Below are 19,478 nucleotides of genomic sequence, written 5' to 3'. Positions count from 1 at the left end.
TCACTTGATGATCACCTGTCTCTTCATTCTCTCTGGGCACCTGGCACTGGCCACTGTCAGAAGACAGGACACTGGGCTGGATGGACCTTTGGTCTGACTCAGTCTGGCAGTTCTGATGTTCTTATGTCTGAAATGAAGAGAAGGGACTGACTTTTCTCTACGGATTAAAGTGTCCTATCTTAGTGAGGTGCGGCTTAGGGTCAAACAGGGAGAGGTTTCTTGTAGCCTGGGGTGGAACCCCAACCTCTCTGCCCCCAACCTCTGCCTGGTGCCTAAAGAGAAACATGGGAAATTGTTCCCTTTCCAAGCTGGCTCGTCTTTTGGGAAACTTGAGGAGATCAGGCACTGGGCTGATTCTCCTCCATGTTGCGTCATCATTTACACCACTGCAAAATGGGTCCGGAATGCTGCTATTCTGGATCAAAGTGTTGCACACGCACTTTGCACTGGTGTGAATGATTCTGCAAGGTGCAGGCAACGGAGAATCTTTCATCACTCAAACAGCCCTGTCTGATTCACAGGGAGCTTTGTGACAGTCTCAGGAACCAGTTTGGATCCAGTGCTCCTGAAAACCAAAAGCAACAGGCTGAGCTGCTCCTTTCCCAGAAATGGGAGGAAGCTGGGAAGCGAGACTGGCTCTGGGGACAGTCAGTATCAGGGTCATGATTTCTCTTTGGCCTTTCCCCTTTTTGTGTTATTGGGAGAGGGACACAAAAATCAAACCTCACTAAGTTTCAGTGAGGGGCCAGCAGCCCCCTGACATTTATCATCATTTTCTTACTTTTCTCAGATTTGTCCCAGATGAAAAAATGTAAAATAAAGTCAGAGACAGTGGGGGAAAAAAACCCCTTTCCCTCAGTTTTATTCCCCTGCTTTCCACACCCACAAGTTGGATCACTCAGACAATTCAACAAAAGGGCTCCCCAGAAAAGCCTTCCCATAGCGACAAAGGGCCGGCTTCCCTCCCCCACCGCCCGCTTGTTCCTCCAGGCAGGGGAAGCACGAACAGAAGCCCCTATGTGTGGGGGTGGCTGGTCCCCAAGGGGCCCCCAAAGCTGCCTGTGCCTAAAGCTAAAGGAAGGGACTAGTGGGTCAAGTGCGTCCAACCTGCAACAGCAAGTTCCCCTGTCCCATGGCAGCATCATGGGGCAGCCGATCTGGGGACGCACCTTACGCAGCCTGTGCTGAGGAACTGTCCTTTCTGGTCCTGGAGCCCCTGGTGGGTGGGGTCAGGGAACCACTCTTTGCTGCTGGAACAAAAACAGTTGTTAGGGGGAAACTCTTCTAGATTTTGCTTCAGGGGCTGAAACCAAGAGAAACCTGGGGTGGAACAGCATTTGTCCCTCCCATTTTGGGAACAGATCCTAGATGAACCCTGTTCGGTTTCTGTTATTTTCCCTGTGTGTGATTGGCCGGTGAATGTAACGACAGTGCGAACCACCAGCTGTGGGAGAATCTGCTCTCCTTTTCTGCAGCCTGCCCTGCCCTGGGCATTTTCCATGTGTGCTGCCCCAGGACCCCACGTCACATCCCAAAATATTTATTTTTCTAAAGAATTAAAACTCCTTTTCACCTTTTCCAGTTGAAAAGATTTTTTTGCTTTTTTTTTTTTTTTTAAGTTTGGAAATGTCTGCCTTTCCCCCACCCGGCCACGTTTAAAGAATTTGTAAACTCCCCTCACACACACTTTTTAATTGTGCTCCTGGCCCCAACCCCTGGAACAACCTATTGCTCCTGCCCTCGTGATGTCCCTTTGCTTTGAGCTGTCCCTTCTCCCCCTATGCTCCTGCTCTAAAACCTTCTGCCCCCAGGCAACCCCTCACCCCCTGCACTCCTGTGATGAATTTGGGAATCTCATTATTTTATTTGTTATACCTTCAGGAGCATTTCCTGGGATCTAACTAGGTCTCCAAACCTCTGATCCTGCCCAGTGCCCGCTAATACATCAGCACACGGTGTCCTAGTCATGGGTCTGTATTACTGGAACGTGTTAACAGCTTCACACACACACCCTCCACCCACTCCAGCTGCTCCCTTCTTTTCTAAAAAGGGCCTCTCCCCTTTTTCTCATTGCATCAGACAGCTCTGAACCCAAATAACAACTGCAGATAACACAAACCCCATCCAATATTCAACCCAAACTCCTAACTATTAACTGATTTTCTGGGTAGGCTTTTCTGGAGACCTCTTCTCTTGATTTCTCTATGCGATCCAACACAAGGGTGTGGCCAGCAGTGGTAGAACATAGAGGGAGAAGGTGGTTTTCTACTTTCTCTTAGATTTTTTTCACCTGGGGAAATGTAAGAAAATGTTGCTAAAGTTTATGAGCAAGACAAGCTGGGTAAGATAATCCTTTCTATTGGACCAACTTCTGTTGGGGAGAGACACAAGCTTTCAAGCTGCTCTTGGATAGTCACCAGGATAAACAGCTTCACATGCTGTTCCCTTATCTGTGTTTGCTTTCAAGAAAGAAGGGCTGTCAATATATTGTTTGTGGCCCCAATTCCCAGGTCTGGGGAAGGGGCAGCTCAGCCTGTTGCTTTTGGTTTCCAGGAAAACAGGATCAAAACCAGCTCCTCCGATTGTCAGAAAGTTCCCTGTAAATCAGACAAGGCTGTTTGCACAGTCAGGGTGACCAACCGATTTTGGCAGACCCTCAGCAAGGTTGGGGTGGGGGGGCTCCAGCCCCAGAAGGGGCAGGGCCTCAGGCAGAAGTGGTGGGGTTGGGGATGCGGGGGGGCTAGTGCTGCCAAGCGCATACCAACTGGGGCTCTGGTGGCAATTTAAAGGGCCCGGGGCTCTGGCTGCTACCATGGTAGCAGTGGCAGCGGCCGGGAGCCCTAGGAACTTTAAAAACACCATGGCCTGGGACAGCTGCCCCTTTGTCCCCTCATCGGTGGGCCTGTGCACAATAAAAGATTCTCCATTGCCTGCACCTTGCAAACTCATTCACACCAGTGTAAAGTAGGTGTACAACTCCACCGAGCCAGAATAGCAGCATTCTAGACCCATTCTCTCCTCTTCTCCCCTCTTGGTCTGTCGTATCTGCAAAGGAAACTTTCATTCTTCACTCACACACATTGGACCCTCTCCAAAATGCTTTGCGATGCTTACACCAATGACATACAAAGCTGATCTGCCTTCCCAGGGGACTCTCGGGGGGGGGGGGGCATTGGGGTGTGACTTGGCAAAGAATCAACTCATTGCCTGATCTCAGCAGGGGAGGGACCAAATTCTGTTCCATCCCAGGCTACACGAAACTTTTTCCTGCTCAGCCCTGACCAGTGCCTCACTTAAACTGAAAGCTCTTTAATCAGTAGAGAAGTCAGTCACTTCAGCCCCTGAAGCAAAGTACTGGAGAGTTTCCCCCAACAGCTGAATTTGTTCCAGCAACAAAGATTGGTTCCTCGACCCACCAGGGGCTCCAGAACAACAAAGGACGGTGCATCAGCACGGGCTGTGTAAGGTACGTCCCCAGATCGGCTGCACCATGATCCTGCCAGAGGACAGGGGAGACTGCAATTGGGTGTTGGACCTGCTTGAACCCCAAACGGCTTCCTTTAGCTTTAGGCACAGGTAGCTTATGAGGTTCCTGCATTCCCCTGGGGTCCAGCCACCCCTGCACATTAGGGCTTCTGTTTGTACTTCCCGTGCCTGGGGTACCAAGGGGTGGGTGGGGAGGGGCTGTGGCCCATTCTCTGATTTTCTGGGAAGGCTTTTCTGGGGAACCCTTTTGTTGAATTGTCTGAGCGAGACAACACATGGGCATGGCCAGCAGAAGCAGGGGCTGTTTGGTTTTTTTGTTGGCCCTCGCCCAATACCAAATGAAGGAGAAGGGCGAAAGAGGAGTCAGGATCCTGCGACCGACAGTCCCTGGGACCAAGGAGGAGAGGGCAATGCTACAGGTCAGCCTGACTGACAGGGCTGAAGGCCAATGAGAGAATCAGAAGCCCAAGGTCTGTGTGAGCTGGGGCTGCCTGGGCCAGGGCAGGGCAGAGCTAAAGGGAGAGCAGCAACCTGAGCTGGGCTGAGGGCATAGGAGGGGAAGTTGGGCTCTGGGGCAGGGTAGATCAGCCATGCCGATGGGAAGCCAGGGCCAAGCTGCAGGGAGAGCTGTTGGGCCATTGCTGGAACGGTGGGCACCAGCCCTGCCACATGTTCCATGAGTGGCTGGGGAGAGCCGGGGGTCCCCGGGCAGAGGCCCAGAGCAGGGAGATGTCACCAGACATGAGACCTTGCAGACTGGACTCAGAGCGAGGACGTGAGCCGGATGGAGGGGACTGATGCTTGGGAGAAGGATACTGCCCCCTGGAAATTGAGGGTGGGTGGGCACCACCAGATCAGGGTCTGACTGCAGTGTCACCACAGCGGAGGTAGGACCTGGGAAGGGGGTCTGGGATGTGGGAGGATGAGGCGCTGAATTTTCCTTACACTCTAGAGATGGCTGGCTGTGATATGACCATGCCCATAGGGCGGGATCCCTGTTCCTTTAAGCTTTTATTTTTTTCCTTATATTTCTTACAGTTGCTGTTTAATAAATTGTATTTGGATTGAACTTAATGCACTGATCAGAGGGCCAGGGAAGTGGCTAGTGTGAAGAGAGCACCCTGGAGTGGGGACATCCCAATCCCTGTCCTGATTGACCACGATGAGAGTGGGGTTTCAGCCCCCAGGGATCCTGGGCCCAGCCTTGTCAGGGTTACGAGGACTTTGCCACGTGGGAAGGAGGAAGGGGAGCCCCCGTGGGCAGGCCGACCTTCGGGTACAGGGACCTGGTGCAAGGACTCAGATCCTTTCACTATCTGACACCACCAGGACAATGCAGAAGCCAGGAAAGTTCCCCACAATACTGGAACCATCCCTCCTTCTCCCCTCCCATCCCCCACTTACATAATGTTTGAGAGAGATAAGGTGAGTGGGCTAATATCTCTTCCTGGACAAACTTCTACTGGGGAAAGAGACAAGCTTTTGAGCTGCTGTTGGATGGTTGCCGCTAAACAGCTGCTCATGCCAGGCCCTCGCCTGTGTTTCCTTGCAAGACTTAAGGGCTGTAGAAATATTGTTTTCAGTTTGGTGGTTCAGAGCCAGCCCAACTTTGTGATTTCCTCCCATTTCTGAGAAAGGGGAAGTTCAGCCTGTTGCTTTTGGTTTCCAGGAGCACTGGATCCAAACTGCCTCCTGAGTCTTTCACAAAGCTCCCTGTAAATCAGACAGGGCTGTTTGAGAGATGAAAGATTCTCCATTACCTGCACCTTGCAAACTCATTCAAACCAGTGTGACCCAGGAAACTACAGACCAGTTAGTTTAACTTCTGTGCCAGGGAAGATAATGGAGCAAGTAATTAAGGAAATCATCCTTAATTTCGATGAGTAAGAAAGATAGAAAATGTGGCAAAAAACCACCTTGGCTTAACCACGAGATCTTGCATGACCTTCAGAAAGGAGCCATATAAAAAATGGAAACTAGGTCAGATTACAAAGGATGAATATAGGCAAATAACACTGGAATGCAGGGGCAAGATTAGAAAGCCAAAGGCACAAAATGAGCTCAAACTAGCTATGGGAATAAAGAGAAACAAGAAGACTTTTTATCAATACATTAGAAGCAAGAGGAAGACCAAGGACAGGGTAGGCCCACTGCTCAGTGAGGAGGGAGAAACAGTAACAGGAAACTTGGAAATGGCAGAGATGCTTAATGATTACAGGGAGCTTTGTGAAATCTCAGGAGCCAGTTTGGATCCAGTGCTCCTGAAACAAAAGCAATAGGCTAACTTCTCTTCTAGAATGGCGGAGGTGGCGCGAAGTGGCTGCTCTGAGCCACCAAACTGAAAACAATATTCTCAGCCTTAAGTCTGCCACATGATATTGTCCAGTTCTGGGCACCGCATTTCAAGGAAGATGTGGAGAAATTGGAGAGGGTCCAGAGAAGAGCAACAAGAATGATTAAAGGTCTAGAGAACATGACCTATGAAGGAAGGCTGAAAGAATTGGGTTTATTTAGTTTGGAAAAGAGAAGACTGAGAGAGGACATTGTAGCAGTTTTCAGGTATCTAAAAGGGTGTCATCAGGAGGAGGGAGAAAACTTGTTCACCTTAGCCTCTAATGATAGAACAAGAGGCAATGGGCTTAAACTGCAGTGGGGGAGGTTTAGGTTGGACATTAGGAAAAAGTTTCTAACTGTCAAGGTGGTTGGACACTGGAATAAATTGCCTAGGGAGATTATGGAATCTCCATCTCTGCAGATATTTAAGAGTAGGTTAGATAAATGTCTTTCGGGGATGATCTAGACAGTATTTGGTCCCGCCATGACGGCAGGGGACTGGACTCGATGACTTCTCAAGGTCCCTTCCAGTCCTAGAGTCTATGAATTTATGAATCTATGATCCAGGATAGCAGCATTCTGGACCCATTTTGCACTGATGTAAATGATGACACAACATGGGGGAGAATCAGCCCAGTGCCTGATCTCAGCATATCTGCAAAAGGAAACACAGCTTGGAAGAGGAACAATTTCCCATGTGTCTCTCTGTGCACCATGCATGGGGTGGTGGCAGAGAGTTCAGGGTTTCAGGTATAGGTTCTACTTGGCAGGGGGCTGAGGAAGGGGTTACTGGGCTGCCCTGGGGAGAAGAGAAGAGAACCTGCAATGGTTGAGGCTGGAATGATTCATGCTGCAGCTGTGACTAGGGAACAGGGAAAATAACAGAAAAACTGTAGAGGGTTAATCTAGGATCTGTTCCCAGTAGGGGAGGGATCGAGTCCTGTTCCACTCCAGGCTACAAGAAACCTCTTCTTACTCAGCCGCGACCTGCACCTCACTAAAACAGGGACCTCTTTAATCATTAGAGAAGTCAGTCACTTCTCTTTGTTTCAGCCCTTGAAGCAAAGTCCTGGGGAGTTTCCCCCTAAGAGCTGTTTTTGTTACAGCAGCAAAGATTGGTCCCCATGACTCACCAATCACTCCAGGACCAGGAAGACCGGTGCCTCAGCACAGGCTGCATAAGGTATGTTCCCAGATCGACTGCACCACAATGCTGCCAGAGGAAAGGGGTGCTTGCTGTTGGGGGCTGGATGTGCATGAACTACTAATGGTTTCCTTTAGCTTATGGGCTCTCTGCATTCCCTTGGGGACCAGCTACCCCCACGCATGGGTATTTCTCTTTGTGCTTTCCCTGCCTGGGGAGCACGGGGGCAGTGGGGAAGGGGACCAGCTCATTGTCTGATTTTTATGGATAGGCTTTTTGGGGAACCTCTTTGGTTGAATTGTCAGTATGATCCTACACATGAGCAGGGCAGGAAGAGGAATAAAATTGAGGGAAAGGTTTTTTTTTTTCCCTACCATCTGAGTTGTTTTTTCTTACATTTTTTTTCACCTGGGAAAATGTGACAAAAGAAAACAATCTTAAAATTTATGAGGGAGACAAGAAGGGTGAGGTGACATCTTTCCTTGGACCAACTTTGCTGGTGAAAGAGACAAACTTTCCAGCTCCTCAGAGCTCTTCTTCAGCTCCGGGAATGGTGCTCCATTTCACAGCTAAATAGAAGGTGGAACAGATTGTTTAGCATAAATAGTTAACATATTTTGTATGAGGTGAAGTTGCCATTTAACACCTCTTCAGGGAACAGACAAACACCTGTGGTTAATATGTTACAGATCAGAACATAAGACAGGCCAGACTAGGTCAGACCAATGGTCCATCAAACCCAGCATCCTGTCTATCGACAGTGGCCAATGCCAGGTATGTCCGAATGAAGGAACAGAAGAGTGGAATCATCAAGTGCCCTGTTGAGCAGTCCCAGCTTCTGGCAGTCAGAGGTTTTGGAATACCCAGAACATGGGGTTTGCATCCCTGAACATCTTGCTAATAGCCCTCAATGGACCTATCCTCCAGGAACTTAACAAATTCTTTTTTATTCCAGTTATAGTTTTGACCTGTACAACTTCCTCTGGCAACAAGTTCCACAGGTTGACCGTGCCGTGTGTGACAAGGTATTTCCTTTTGTTTATTTTAAACCTGCTGCCTATTCATTTCATTGGCTGACCCCTGGTTCTTGTATTATGTGAAGGGGTAAATAACACCTCCTTACGCACTTTCTACACACCAGTTATGACTCAGGCTCTAGAGAGTCACAATGAGATTACTCAGTTAGGGCAAACTGTCCAGAATGCAGCAGACAATCCCCAAAGCTGGTGATTATTCTCATAGTTANGGACTGGACTCAATGACCTCTCAAGCTCCCTTCCAGTCCTAGAATCTATGAATCAGGTGGCAGTCCCAAGGAGGTTTCCGATCAAGTTTTCCATCGCCTGGACAAATCATATTTCTGTCAATGATTCAGCTTTTTGCAGGCCGACATCATTGTTTACATGTTAGTTTGAACGTTCCCAGGAAAGCTCAGATGTGGATTGGCGTCTCCCAAAATCCATTGTCAGTTAAGTGTTTTTTTCATTGGCCACTTACTGAGAATTGTCTTTTCTCAAGAAGCCGACCAAATGTTTCACTGAGGCTACTTAGAATCAAACAAGTACATAGCCAATATTCATAATTTCAAATACACACCTACAGACAGCATAATAATAACCAGAAAACTACAATCTTCCTACAGATACCCCACTTGGCCTCCTCTGTACAAGACCTCATGCAACCATAGGATCCTGGTTTCAACAATGATCTCTATGGTCACAGTTCCTGTCAAAAACATCACTAGGGCATCTGGGTCTAGGGGTAGTAACAGAATATTCCTGATCTCCCCCCTTCACCCCCCTAGAATTCCCCTGATCGAGCACCTTCTCAGGCTAATTTATCAGCTTTCCCTTTTTCTGTAGCATAGGGGTCTAATTTCCTGTGAGCTTAACCATTACTTTAGTTCAGGCCTTAGGCCTCATACTGGGCCTCTGATAAGGGTTTATGTTTCAGGGCCTCATCTTACTACACCAGCAATGCATACCTAATAGGTGAGCCAGTAGAAGATGTGAACCCATTTGTCTTCCAACATGATAGAAACTGTGAGAGAATTGGATACCTATGCGGAGTCTGAAAACAGACAGATACTTTGGGATATGTTGGTGATGGAGAACTGCACACAGTACTCCAACACACAAGCTACCGCTGCTAATTTAGCATATTGAGCCCAATGTAGAATGCATGAATATACCTTCTCCCAAGGCTCTGCTTTCTCCTCAGGAGGAACTGCATAGATTCCGAACCTGGTATAAGGTTTGCCTTGATGATAATAACTAGAACTGTTAACAAAGAAATGATACCTCTTAATGGAATTTGTTTCCTGGATCAATAGTCACAAAAGCTTTTGTTTTTCCTCCCCCCTTAGATCCAATTGACTGAGATGGGGACACACCTGTGGCTCCCCTTGGTACAGGAGGGCAGTTGGTAACAAGGATGGTGTCCTACCAGATTTTACTGCAATATTTTTTTCCTTGCAGCAGTAATGCCCAGTGGGCCAGGTGAGCATTTGAAGCTTGCCCATCTTTTACCCTGTTGGACGGTAAGAACTGAAGGGGAGTGTGCGATGAGTGTAATATGATCGGGCTGAGGCCAATTAGAAAATAAAAAATGTTGTATATGGCCCAACTGGCTGCCAATAGGCATTTTTCACAATTGTCATACCTAAGTTCAATTGATGACATTAAACGTGAGGCATAGGCCACACGTCTGAATTTCCCATGCCTTTCTTGTAAAGCCACAGCCGCTAATGCATTAACACTCACTGCTACCTCCAAATGATCGAGTATCTCAGGATTTATAGTGATCAACACCGGAGCCTTGACAATGGCTTGTTTTAGCTGGGATACTGCTTCCGAGTGTAGCTCATTCCATTTCCATTGGACACTTTTCTTTAACAGTTGGTCCAAGGGACCTGCAATGGAAGCAAAATTGGGAATGAAATCCCGGTGGTATTCAGTTAAACCCAAAAAGGATCTTAAAGCCATTGGGTCCTGTGGTAAAGGCAATGTTTGGATTGCATCCACTTTCTGTTGCACTGGGGTTCTACTCCATTTTGTTAGGATCAGACTCAAGAAAGAGACACAATTGGCCATTAGTTGTGCCTTGGCCGGATTGCACTTTAACCCTGCGTCCTTTAGGATCTGCAAGAGCTAGTCAAACCTTTCCAGATGCTCCTTCTTGGTCTATGTTGCTAAACAAAGGTCATCTACGTAATGAAATAGAACCGTTGGTTTAGAAAATTGCAACAGTACCCGCCTTGTTTGCGCATGGAATAAAGCTGAAGAAATTTTATACCCCTGGGGTAAACGTGTTCAGGAATATTGGGCCCCTGGAAACTACATGCAAAATGGTCCTGTGAATGCAGGCCAATGATAATGTCCAAAAGCTGTTACTGCTGTCAAGGACAGTAAACCACTCAGCCTCTGGATCAAAGGACTTAATTAGATTCGGCATTTTGGCCACTGTATGGGGACAAGTGGGTTTGACGTGATTCGGGCGTCTGTAATTAATTGTGAGATGACAAGAACCATCTGGTTTCTTCACATGCCAAATAGGGGAATTGGTAGTGGAAGTAAATCTACGTAGTACTCCCTGTGTCAGTAAAGGCTTGATAGTATTTTCTGTGTATGAGTTTGCCTGTTTTGGGTAAGGATACTGTCTTTGGGCTGAAATCTCTCCTCCTTCCACAACAATAGTGACTGCCATGCACCCACAATCATGTTTGTGTTTAGCAAAGGCATCCGCATGCTTGCGAAGTAAAGCCTGTAACTCAGGTTGGTCTGCATGATTAGCCACTATTTTGTTCAAATCATATCCCTCAGGTTCAGAGTCCTCCACTGGAGACATCATTCCACACTCCAGTATGATCACTGGTGAGTCATCCGCTGCCTGTTCTAGGGTAAGACACAACAGTTGGTTACCCAAATCAAGAACACATCCCTGTTTGTGTAGGAAATCAGTTCCCAATAGGCAATTCCTTGGGTCTGCTAACTTCATCAACACAAAGGTATGAACCTTACTTAGGCGCCCTATCTGTACTTCAATGGGTTTAGAAAGTGAGGTAACAACCTGATTGCTTGCAAAAGTTGAACTTGCTTTTGTACAACCTGATGACAAAGAGGATCTAGGATCCTCAACATGGATAATGCTAACTGCTGCCCCAGTATCTATAATAAAATTCCTGTGGCAGCCCCCTACCACTGCAGATACTGTGGGTCTCTTGTTTGCATCCCTGCCTAAAGGGGCTATGACTACACTCGGGGCTGGTTGGCGTCATGATGAGTAATTTGTAGAGTATGCAGACAAATAATCCACGGGTTCTCCTTCTATCTCTCTGGAGGCAGCCAACTCTGGAGGAGAAAAGGCTGTTCACCCGAGAGAAGGAAATGGGTCAACGGAGGCCAGCAGACGGTTTGAGGGTGCTGGGTCTTGGCCTTCCATTATCGGCTCATTCACATAGGCTGGGAGTTCCTGGATATCCTGTCATTGGCCTCAAGCATCAGCTGTACTGTTTTAAACATCATTACAACTGAGTCCTCATCTCTGTGGGGAGGCGGTGACTTGGATCTCTGCAGGTGTGAATTGTTCTGTGCAGCATCTGAAAAGAAAGGAACATGGTCCCGGGACGCATAACCCTGTCGGGGACATGCCTACTCGAAGATCTAGGATTATTACGTGGGTTAGGTTCATTTTGCCAACGCTGGTACCTAGGGAATTTAGAAACACCTCAGCCTAATCCTGAGGGGTCCCTTAATCCTCACAGTGGTTCCTGAAGCATTGCAACACGGGCTCCACGCCAATCTATTTTACGGCCTCCCTGGGAATATGCCTTGGCCAGTAAGCCTAATGCCTCCTTCAAAGAAGTGCTATCTGCTACGTGCATGTTAACCATTTCCTGCAAATGGGGAAGAGAGTTATCGACCAGCAAACTTAACGTGTGATGGCTGATCTGTTTCCTCTGTCGTGACTGTGCCATGTTGCACTTAACCGCAGGTGAAACTGATGTGGGGACTTAGATTTTTGCTTTAGGTTAGGTAAGATGGCCACTCCAGCTTGCCCCAGATGCTGATTATGTTCCAATAGGGCTACTGTGTCTATAAAAAATCTCTCTCCTACCCTAAACTAAGGTGGCGAAGTACTTCAATCATGCTTGATCCACTGTGAGTTGTAAGATTTTAACCTAGTCTTTCCTTGCTAAGCCAAACACTTTTGCTGGTTCTTGCACACAATGTACATGCAACTGAAGAATCCTCCATCATCCCTACTTCCTTAGCAACCAGATCTAGAGTCTTAACATCTGTAACAGCTGCTACAGGGCAATCAGAATTAGAATCTGAGGATTTTCTCTCCAGATCGGGATCTGGGCTTCTATCTGAGTTTGAATTTATAATTTTTATGTTTTGACTTGTCCTACCTAAATCCACATTTTTCTTATCAGAGCTATTAGAACTTTCCTCTGGAAATAATCTTGGATGAGCAGGGTAAATTTCCATAAAACCTTTAATTCTACACTCAAGGCATCTCCACAATGACTCTGGACATCTTTTAGTCCATTAAGATCTGGTGTAGTAGGGTGGTTTACCAGTAGACCAGGTGATACCAGCATATACCAAGGGGGTGTAGAGGGTCCACAAAATTCTAGGGACCTAGGCAATGTTGATGATTGCCCAAATATTAATGTGTCCACCCAAGGGGGCTGCGTCTCCTGATCTGTATGGTGCCAATGTGACATTGGGTGGAGGAGCAGGAATTGCATCCTTTACATCACTAGTTGCCTCCTGTATGATGACACTTAATTCCACCTCCTGTGATGTCAGACTGTTGCAAAAAAGCAAAATACCATTCTGAGATGTATTGGCAGAAGTGTTGTAAGCAAGAGATGAGAAATGATTCTTGTGCTCTACTCAGCACTGATTAGGCCTCAGCTGGAGGACTGTGTCCAGTTCTTGGCACCACACTTCAGGAAAGATGAGAACAAATAGGAGAAGGTCCAGAGAAGAGCAACAAAAATGATGGAAGGTTTAGAAAACATGAGCTATGAGGGAAGCTTGAAAGGAGTGGGTTTGTTTAGTCTGGAGAAGAGGTGAACGATGGGGGACATGATACCAGGCTTGAAGAATGGAAAAGGTCATTACAAAGATGAGGGTGATAAATTGTTCTTCATCACTGAGGAGAGGACAAGAAGCAATGGGCTTAAATTGCAGTAAAGGAGATTTCAGTTAGACTTTAGGAAAACTTCCTAACTGTCCAGGTGGTTAGACACTGGAACAAATTCCCTAGGGAGGCTGTGGAATCTCTGGAGGTTTTAAGAAGAGGTCGGACAAACACCTGTCAGGGATGGTCTTAGAATGATAAAATTTCGTCCTGCCTCAGCACAGAGGACTGCACCAGACGACCTAGCGACATCCCTTCCAGTCCTACTGCTCTGAGTCTGTGAAGCTAGAGAATTATTTTAGGTTTGTCTGAGTTGCTGCCATGGTGTCTGGGGGGAAAGGGCTTTTCGGTGATACCCAACCAGTCCCATTTCCGGCAACGCTGTATTATCAAAATTTCCACCATGCGGAGCACCTTGAGCTGGGGGGCAGTGATTTCTTCCCCTCTTCCCCCATGCTGCAGAGGGGAAAACCACTGAAATTGTGATTCTGAGGATGTGTACAGCTGAAATGACACCTCCCTCACCTTTCTATCGTTTGCATAACCAATGAACTACACATGCCCCCAGCCTGACTACAGTGAGATCTCTGCTCCAGAGGCTCTGTCTCCTTGTTCTTCTCAGGGTCATGCTTAGAGCTGCTTCTGCCAGCTTTTCACCACTACTGCCGACAGTCAACGGGCAAGCTCTGCTGGGGACACACTGTGGGTAGACTGCAGAGAAAACCCACGACACTGGGTTTGAGCATGAGTCAAGAACATGAAAAAATCCCACTGCTGTCTGACATAGCTGTGTTGACAAAAGCCCCAGTGCAAACCCAGTCATGCCAGCGGACGAGGGTTCCCGTGGTCACAGCTAACGTCGTTCGGGGAGGTGTTGGTTTAGGTCTGTGGGCGACGTAGATATCGCTGAAGTAAATGTGTTGTTGTATGCGGCGCGTCATCACTCAAAGACTTGTGTTTCCTTGTTCAGTAGCATTCGCTCCAGTGGCCCTCACTGCGTTCAGGGCAGTTGCACTGACTGGTGCAGGGATTCCTTGCAGAAATCGGCCCCAGCTCTCATACCATCGATTCAGCTTTCACCCTGAATATCAATTACAGCATTGCTTCCCCAGAAGGGCAATGGGTGCCAGATACCTGTGGGGTTGTGCACAAAGGGAAGTGGGGTACAGTGGTTAGAAACAGGAGGACGGGAGCCAGGGCTGCCCATCAAAGCCCAGCACTCGCTTTCAGGCTCAATGGAGAGGGCAGTTAAGTCTCTTTGCTGTAGAACAGCTGCAAACAATGGAAGCCTCTGACCACAGCAGCAGGTCGTGTGGCAGGTCAGAGCTGAACCGTGTGGACTATGGGGTGCAAACACAGGGGCTCAGAGATCAGTAGCCACCTTAACGGCCTCCCTGAAATTGGCAACCTGGGATTTGTTGAGCAAGGGTGGTGCCCAAACTGAAAGGAATGTTGTTATTTGCGCTGTGTTCCAGTTTTGACTTCCAGCACCCATCTGAACACACCTTGTTCGCTGGGGCAGGTGCAGCCGGGCTGAAGGAAGGACGGAGTCGCTGGAACAAGGGCCTGAACTGTCGCTGTGAGATGAGGAGAGGGGTGGACGTACCGTGAGATCCAACGCTGAGCTCGATGGCTGTGGGGAATATCGGCTGTCTGGCGGCGTAGGGACCAGGGTCTGCCTGGATCACTGAGGGGTAAGTGACAGCAGCAGAATGAAGTTTGCTAATTGTGGGGCTGGGGTGTATTTTTAACTCATCACGTCCCGATTGTCAGAGGTTTACGTTTAGCCACTTTCCACGTTCTGGAAGGGCACCTCCAGGCCACCTTAACGCTGCACCTACAAACTTTTGAGGCAGTCCATTTCCTTGGCTTTTTTTGAAAGACCATTTTCCAGCACCCCCATGGCCCACAACCCGGCTCTCTCCAACCTTGTCTCCCATCTCTTTGCCTGCCCTGGGCATAGAGGGACAGGCATTGGCAGGGCTGAGGACTAGGGAAGAGGAGGCAGGGACAGAAGTGGAGTCAGCGAGGGCATTTTTGGAAGGGAGGACAGAGATGGTGGCACATGAAGACACAGGGCTTTGGATGGATACAGCTGAAGCCTCCTCCTATATCTCCTACTGCGTAGTTTTGACCTGAAGCAGCAGAATCGGGGGGAATGGACAGGAAGGGGGAGTCTGGAGGCTCTGCTCCATGGCTGGGCACCGCATGGGGAAGGTGAGGATTTGTGGGTCCCTGCCCCTGACTGGGGAGGCAGCAGAGGGGACACCAGCATGGGGAGGACTTGAAGGGATGGGGGGTGTCTGTGAGAGGAAGATACGGATACCTCCATTCCCTCCCCTCACACCCAGATACTTCACCCTTAGCCATTGGGTGGAGGTGCAGAGTCCCCTACGCCCAATCTGGGAGGAGACTCTACACATCTGTCTGTGGCAGACGTGACTCTGCGACGGAGCCAACAAGCCCTGTCCCTGTCGAGGGTGAACCAGCAGCCTGAGGCTTAATGCCAACCCTGGGCTGGTTGTGAGGCTAGGGAAGAGGTGTTTCAAAGGGGGAGGCCCAGCAGCTGGAGGGCGGTGTGGGGACACTGGGCAAACAGGCTACGCTGGGGGTGCCAAGGAGCATGGCTCGGGTCGGAGCCAGACTAGAACTGTCGGCTCTCAGAGGTGCTGGGCAAAAGGGAGAGCGTGCCAGCCCCACAGAAAGTACAGGACACGTATGATAAATAAGAATACTTGACTTTTATATTATGCTTTTCCATTGGTAGGTCTAAAGCGCTTTTCATTATCCCCATTTTACAGATGGGGAAACATACAATTTTGAACCCTGATGTGGCCCTTGGGCCAAAAAGTTTGCCCACCTCTGCTCTAAAGTGCTTACCATTAGCCCCCTTATACAGATAGAGAAACTGAGGCATGTGGCAGTGACTTGCACACCATTGGCAGAGGTGGGAATAGAATGCAGGTCCACTGAGTCCCAGTCTACTGTTCTATCCGCTAGTTGCCAGGGGAGGGAAATGGAGTCATCGGTACCCTCGTCCCACAGATAGTAACTAGCACTGAGTAACATTTTTTTCTTTTTTTTACTCCTTGCAGATTAAAATTCCTAGATGACTTTGTTCTGTGGGAGGAAAAAGACTATATGTAATTTTTGTTTTTTCTCCATAGGAAGATGGAAGATGTAAAATATAACATATTTTCAAAAGACAGAAATACCCTGCCTGGTCTGTCTGAGCAGGAGACTGATGAGATCAAGGCTGCTCTCAAAATAGGAGACTTCTCAGGAGCAGCGTGTGTGGTGCAGAGGTCTGACAAGTTGTTTAACAACATCAAGCTCAACATCGCAATCACAGGGGAATCAGGAGCCGGGAAATCATCCTTCCTCAATGCCTTCCGGGGCCTGGGAGATGAGGATGAAGGATCAGCTGAGACTGGAGTGGTTGAGACAACCAAAGAACCAATGCCGTACCAGCATTCCAAGTACCCCAATGTGATCTTCTGGGACCTGCCAGGGATCGGGACCCCAGATTTTCAGTTAGACACTTATCTGAAGCAGGTGACATTCAATCACTATGACTTCTTCATCATCATTGCTTCGGAGCGGTTCAGGGCCATCCATGCCAAACTGGCCAAGGAGATCCGGAGGATGGGGAAGAAGTTTTACTTTGTGCGCTCCAAGGTGGACTCAGACATTTGCAATGAGAAACACAAAAAGAGCTTCAGTGAGGAGAGAACCCTGGAGAAAATCAGAAATGACTGCGTCAATCACCTGTGCAAAGAAGAGATGAGCTCCCCGCAGGTTTTCCTTGTGTCAAGTAAGGAATTTCAGAAATACGATTCTTCCGAACTGCAGAAAACATTGCTGAAGGAACTGGAAAGTCACAAGAAACACGTTTTCCTCCTGGCCCTGCCCAACCTTTCGAAACCAATCTTGGAAAAGAAAAAAAAAGCTTTCCAAAGACAGATCTGGAAACAAGCCCTGAAGTCGTGTGCCATCGCAGCTGTTCCTCTCCCGGCTCTCTCGGTGAAGTGCGACGTTGGCATCCTGGTGGATAACATGAGAGAGTATTGTGAGAGCTTCGGGCTGGATGACATTTCCCTCAGTATACTCGCTAGACAGGTTAAGAAGTCTGTCGCTGAGCTGAAGAATGTGATCAAGTCCCCATTGGCCAAGAAGATCTCAAAAGAAATGGCTGAGGAGCTGCTGACTGAGGCTACAGGGGAAGGTCTAATGGTAGTTAAACATTTTGTCAGCATGATACCGCTGGTTGGGACCATATTTGCTGCAGAAAGGTCTTTCACAGTGATATACAGAATGCTGAACAGCTTTCTGGATGGTGTTGCTGAAGACGCCCAAAGAGTCCTTATCAAGGCATTGGAGACAGAAGAGAAAACAAATGAATAACAGAAACAAAAGACCAACAAGCTGGCTACACGCCTCTGGCAGATGGAGCTTGGAGCCAACCAGGGGATAATGGCAGATTCTTCTATACTCAAATCTAATGCAACAAAAGAAAAAACATTGAAAAAGATCTCCAGAGTTTGGCAAAACTGAGATACAGTTTCTTCACCCCCTAATTTTTTTAAGCAAGTCCCAGATGGGAAAATTGAGGGACAGCAGCAGGGCAAATACCAGCTCAAGAAATCCTGGTCTATGTTAATTAAAAAATTCGGACAAGATTTTTAAAATATACTTTAATTTTCTCTGTGTCAGTCTGTGAAGATTCCTTGTGTCCAGCTGAGGATGTGGCCTCCTGTATGCAGTGTAAACCGGTGCAGTCTGACCGTGAGCAGCCAGCAGAGCTGTTATTACAGCGTAAAACGTGATCAGAAAATAGTTGAAACTGGAACCAGCTCCTTCCAGCTTTTGTTCTTTCCCTGAGTCCTTTTCCCTTTGTCATTCAATGCTGGGTTAGACCAGTTCCACCCCGAGCACTTGAACACAATTAATTGAAAGGACACCATTAAAAAATCGACTTCTGAGCAGAAAGACACCGACCTGAGCCTCTATCCTGCTCAGCTGCTTCTGTTTGTCCTGGTGGCCGCCCCTCCCGGCCATTGTGCTAACTAAAGTCACAGCCCTATTCATAGGGATGGCTTGTACAGACTAACTGGAGCCACTGCCCTGCCTAGGGAGGGGGCTTCTTGCTTCTTTGTTTAGCTCCTTTGTTCAGACCCGGGCTCGGGTTGTTGGGGGGCGCTGCTCAGAAATGCAAGAACTGAAGTGGCCAACTAATTAAGCATATGAGTCATACCTGTGGCTCAGAACATCCCAGGCATGCTATGCTCACCTGCAGGTTTTCCACTCCTCTCCTTCCCTTCCCTGTATCAAGAGAGCCAATCAAAGTACTGGTGGGAAACTGCCTAAATTTGCCTGTAAAACCAGACATTTTCTGATCAGACTAGGAGAGGTTCCTTGCTTTGCCACCTGGTCTGATCAGCTAGGGTCTTTGGGGCCCTCCTCGCTCTCGTCTGTGTTTTTGAGCATACCCCCGTTTTAAACTCCCTCCACGAACAACGAATTTGTGCCTGGAGATCTCCTGATTACTGAAAGCGAATCGAGTCTCTCTCCATCCTCCGATGCTACTGCTGTTCCTGTCTCTGTTGCTGCTGTTCTGGGGATTGGTAGGAGCGATCTCTCTTGCAGGCTCCCCCTGTCTAGCTGCTGGCCTTGTTTCCAAGCAGACGACCCAAGCTAATCCTTGTCTGTATCCATAATCTGTTTCGTGCTCCGCAGCTCCTTTGCTGCGAAAAAATAAGCCTGTGCCGCTGCTAAGCTGTGCCTTCGACTGTATCCTGGGCCTGCCAACTTGCGCCTCCTGACTGCTGCAGCCACCACTAGTTAAACGCCCCCCGGGCTGTACCCTGAGCACACCTCTGCCCTCTGAACTGCTCCCCTTCCCGATACAAAGAATTGCATAGTGTAAGGTGCACCTATTAGAATCAGGTTCTTAGTCTAGATAAGTTGTAATTTCTTTTGCATAGCTGTGGTTAAGTTGGTTTAGAGAATTGTTTGTATCGTGCTCTGTAAGTTAGGTTTAAAAAATTGTTTCATTGTGTTCTGTTACTTGCTAATTTGTGTAGTCTTGGTTAAGTAGATCATAGATAAGATTTTGCTGTGTTCTGTATAATTGTGGTAAGTCTGTCTTCCGCTGCCCCCAAACCTCAATTGTTTACTGAAGTCTAGCATAAAACCCCATTGGTTACCCTTTTTTTTCTCTCTAACACACCTCACATTTTACATTGACACTACCGTGACACATTTTACCCATAATATTAGTTGGCTATATGCTGCTGTGAAACACCTTTAATGAAATTGTTAGCTACCGTTACATTTCATATTTCAGTGTTAATCGGTTTAC

At 48.0% G+C, this 19,478-nt stretch overlaps 3 protein-coding genes across 9 annotated transcripts in view; 2 read left to right on the top strand and 1 right to left on the bottom strand.

Annotated features, from left to right (window-relative positions):
• Positions 1-19,478, top strand: part of LOC116838262 (interferon-inducible GTPase 5-like) — a 59,053-nt gene that overhangs the window by 14,033 nt on the left and 25,542 nt on the right.
• LOC116838202 (interferon-inducible GTPase 5-like) overlaps positions 1-19,478 on the bottom strand; it is a 190,562-nt gene that overhangs the window by 153,779 nt on the left and 17,305 nt on the right. The window lies entirely within an intron of this gene.
• On the top strand, positions 3,246-18,328 carry LOC116838223 (interferon-inducible GTPase 5-like). Of its 7 annotated transcripts, XM_075071200.1 has the most exons (5): positions 3,246-3,466; positions 9,330-9,462; positions 10,786-10,836; positions 14,640-14,811; positions 16,285-18,328. In XM_075071200.1, exon 5 carries the CDS (start codon positions 16,289-16,291, stop codon positions 17,519-17,521), a length of 1,233 nt encoding a protein of 410 aa, XP_074927301.1. In that variant the 5' UTR covers positions 3,246-3,466; positions 9,330-9,462; positions 10,786-10,836; positions 14,640-14,811; positions 16,285-16,288; the 3' UTR covers positions 17,522-18,328. The 7 variants fall into 7 exon arrangements, with proteins under 7 accessions (XP_074927301.1, XP_074927299.1, XP_074927297.1 ...); XM_075071198.1 differs by lacking the exon at positions 10,786-10,836; XM_075071196.1 differs by lacking the exon at positions 10,786-10,836 and having other exon boundaries at positions 14,593-14,811.

Source organism: Chelonoidis abingdonii, chromosome 11 (genome assembly GCF_003597395.2).
Source record: "Chelonoidis abingdonii isolate Lonesome George chromosome 11, CheloAbing_2.0, whole genome shotgun sequence".
Taxonomy (NCBI): domain Eukaryota; kingdom Metazoa; phylum Chordata; order Testudines; family Testudinidae; genus Chelonoidis; species Chelonoidis abingdonii.
Note: the sequence above shows the minus strand (reverse complement) of the source record. Positions and strands in the feature narration are given on the sequence as shown.

Coding starts and splice junctions, on each gene's coding strand:
- LOC116838223 (XM_075071202.1), top strand. CDS start 16,289: ATGGAAGATGTAAAATATAACATATTTTCAAAAGACAGAAATACCCTG.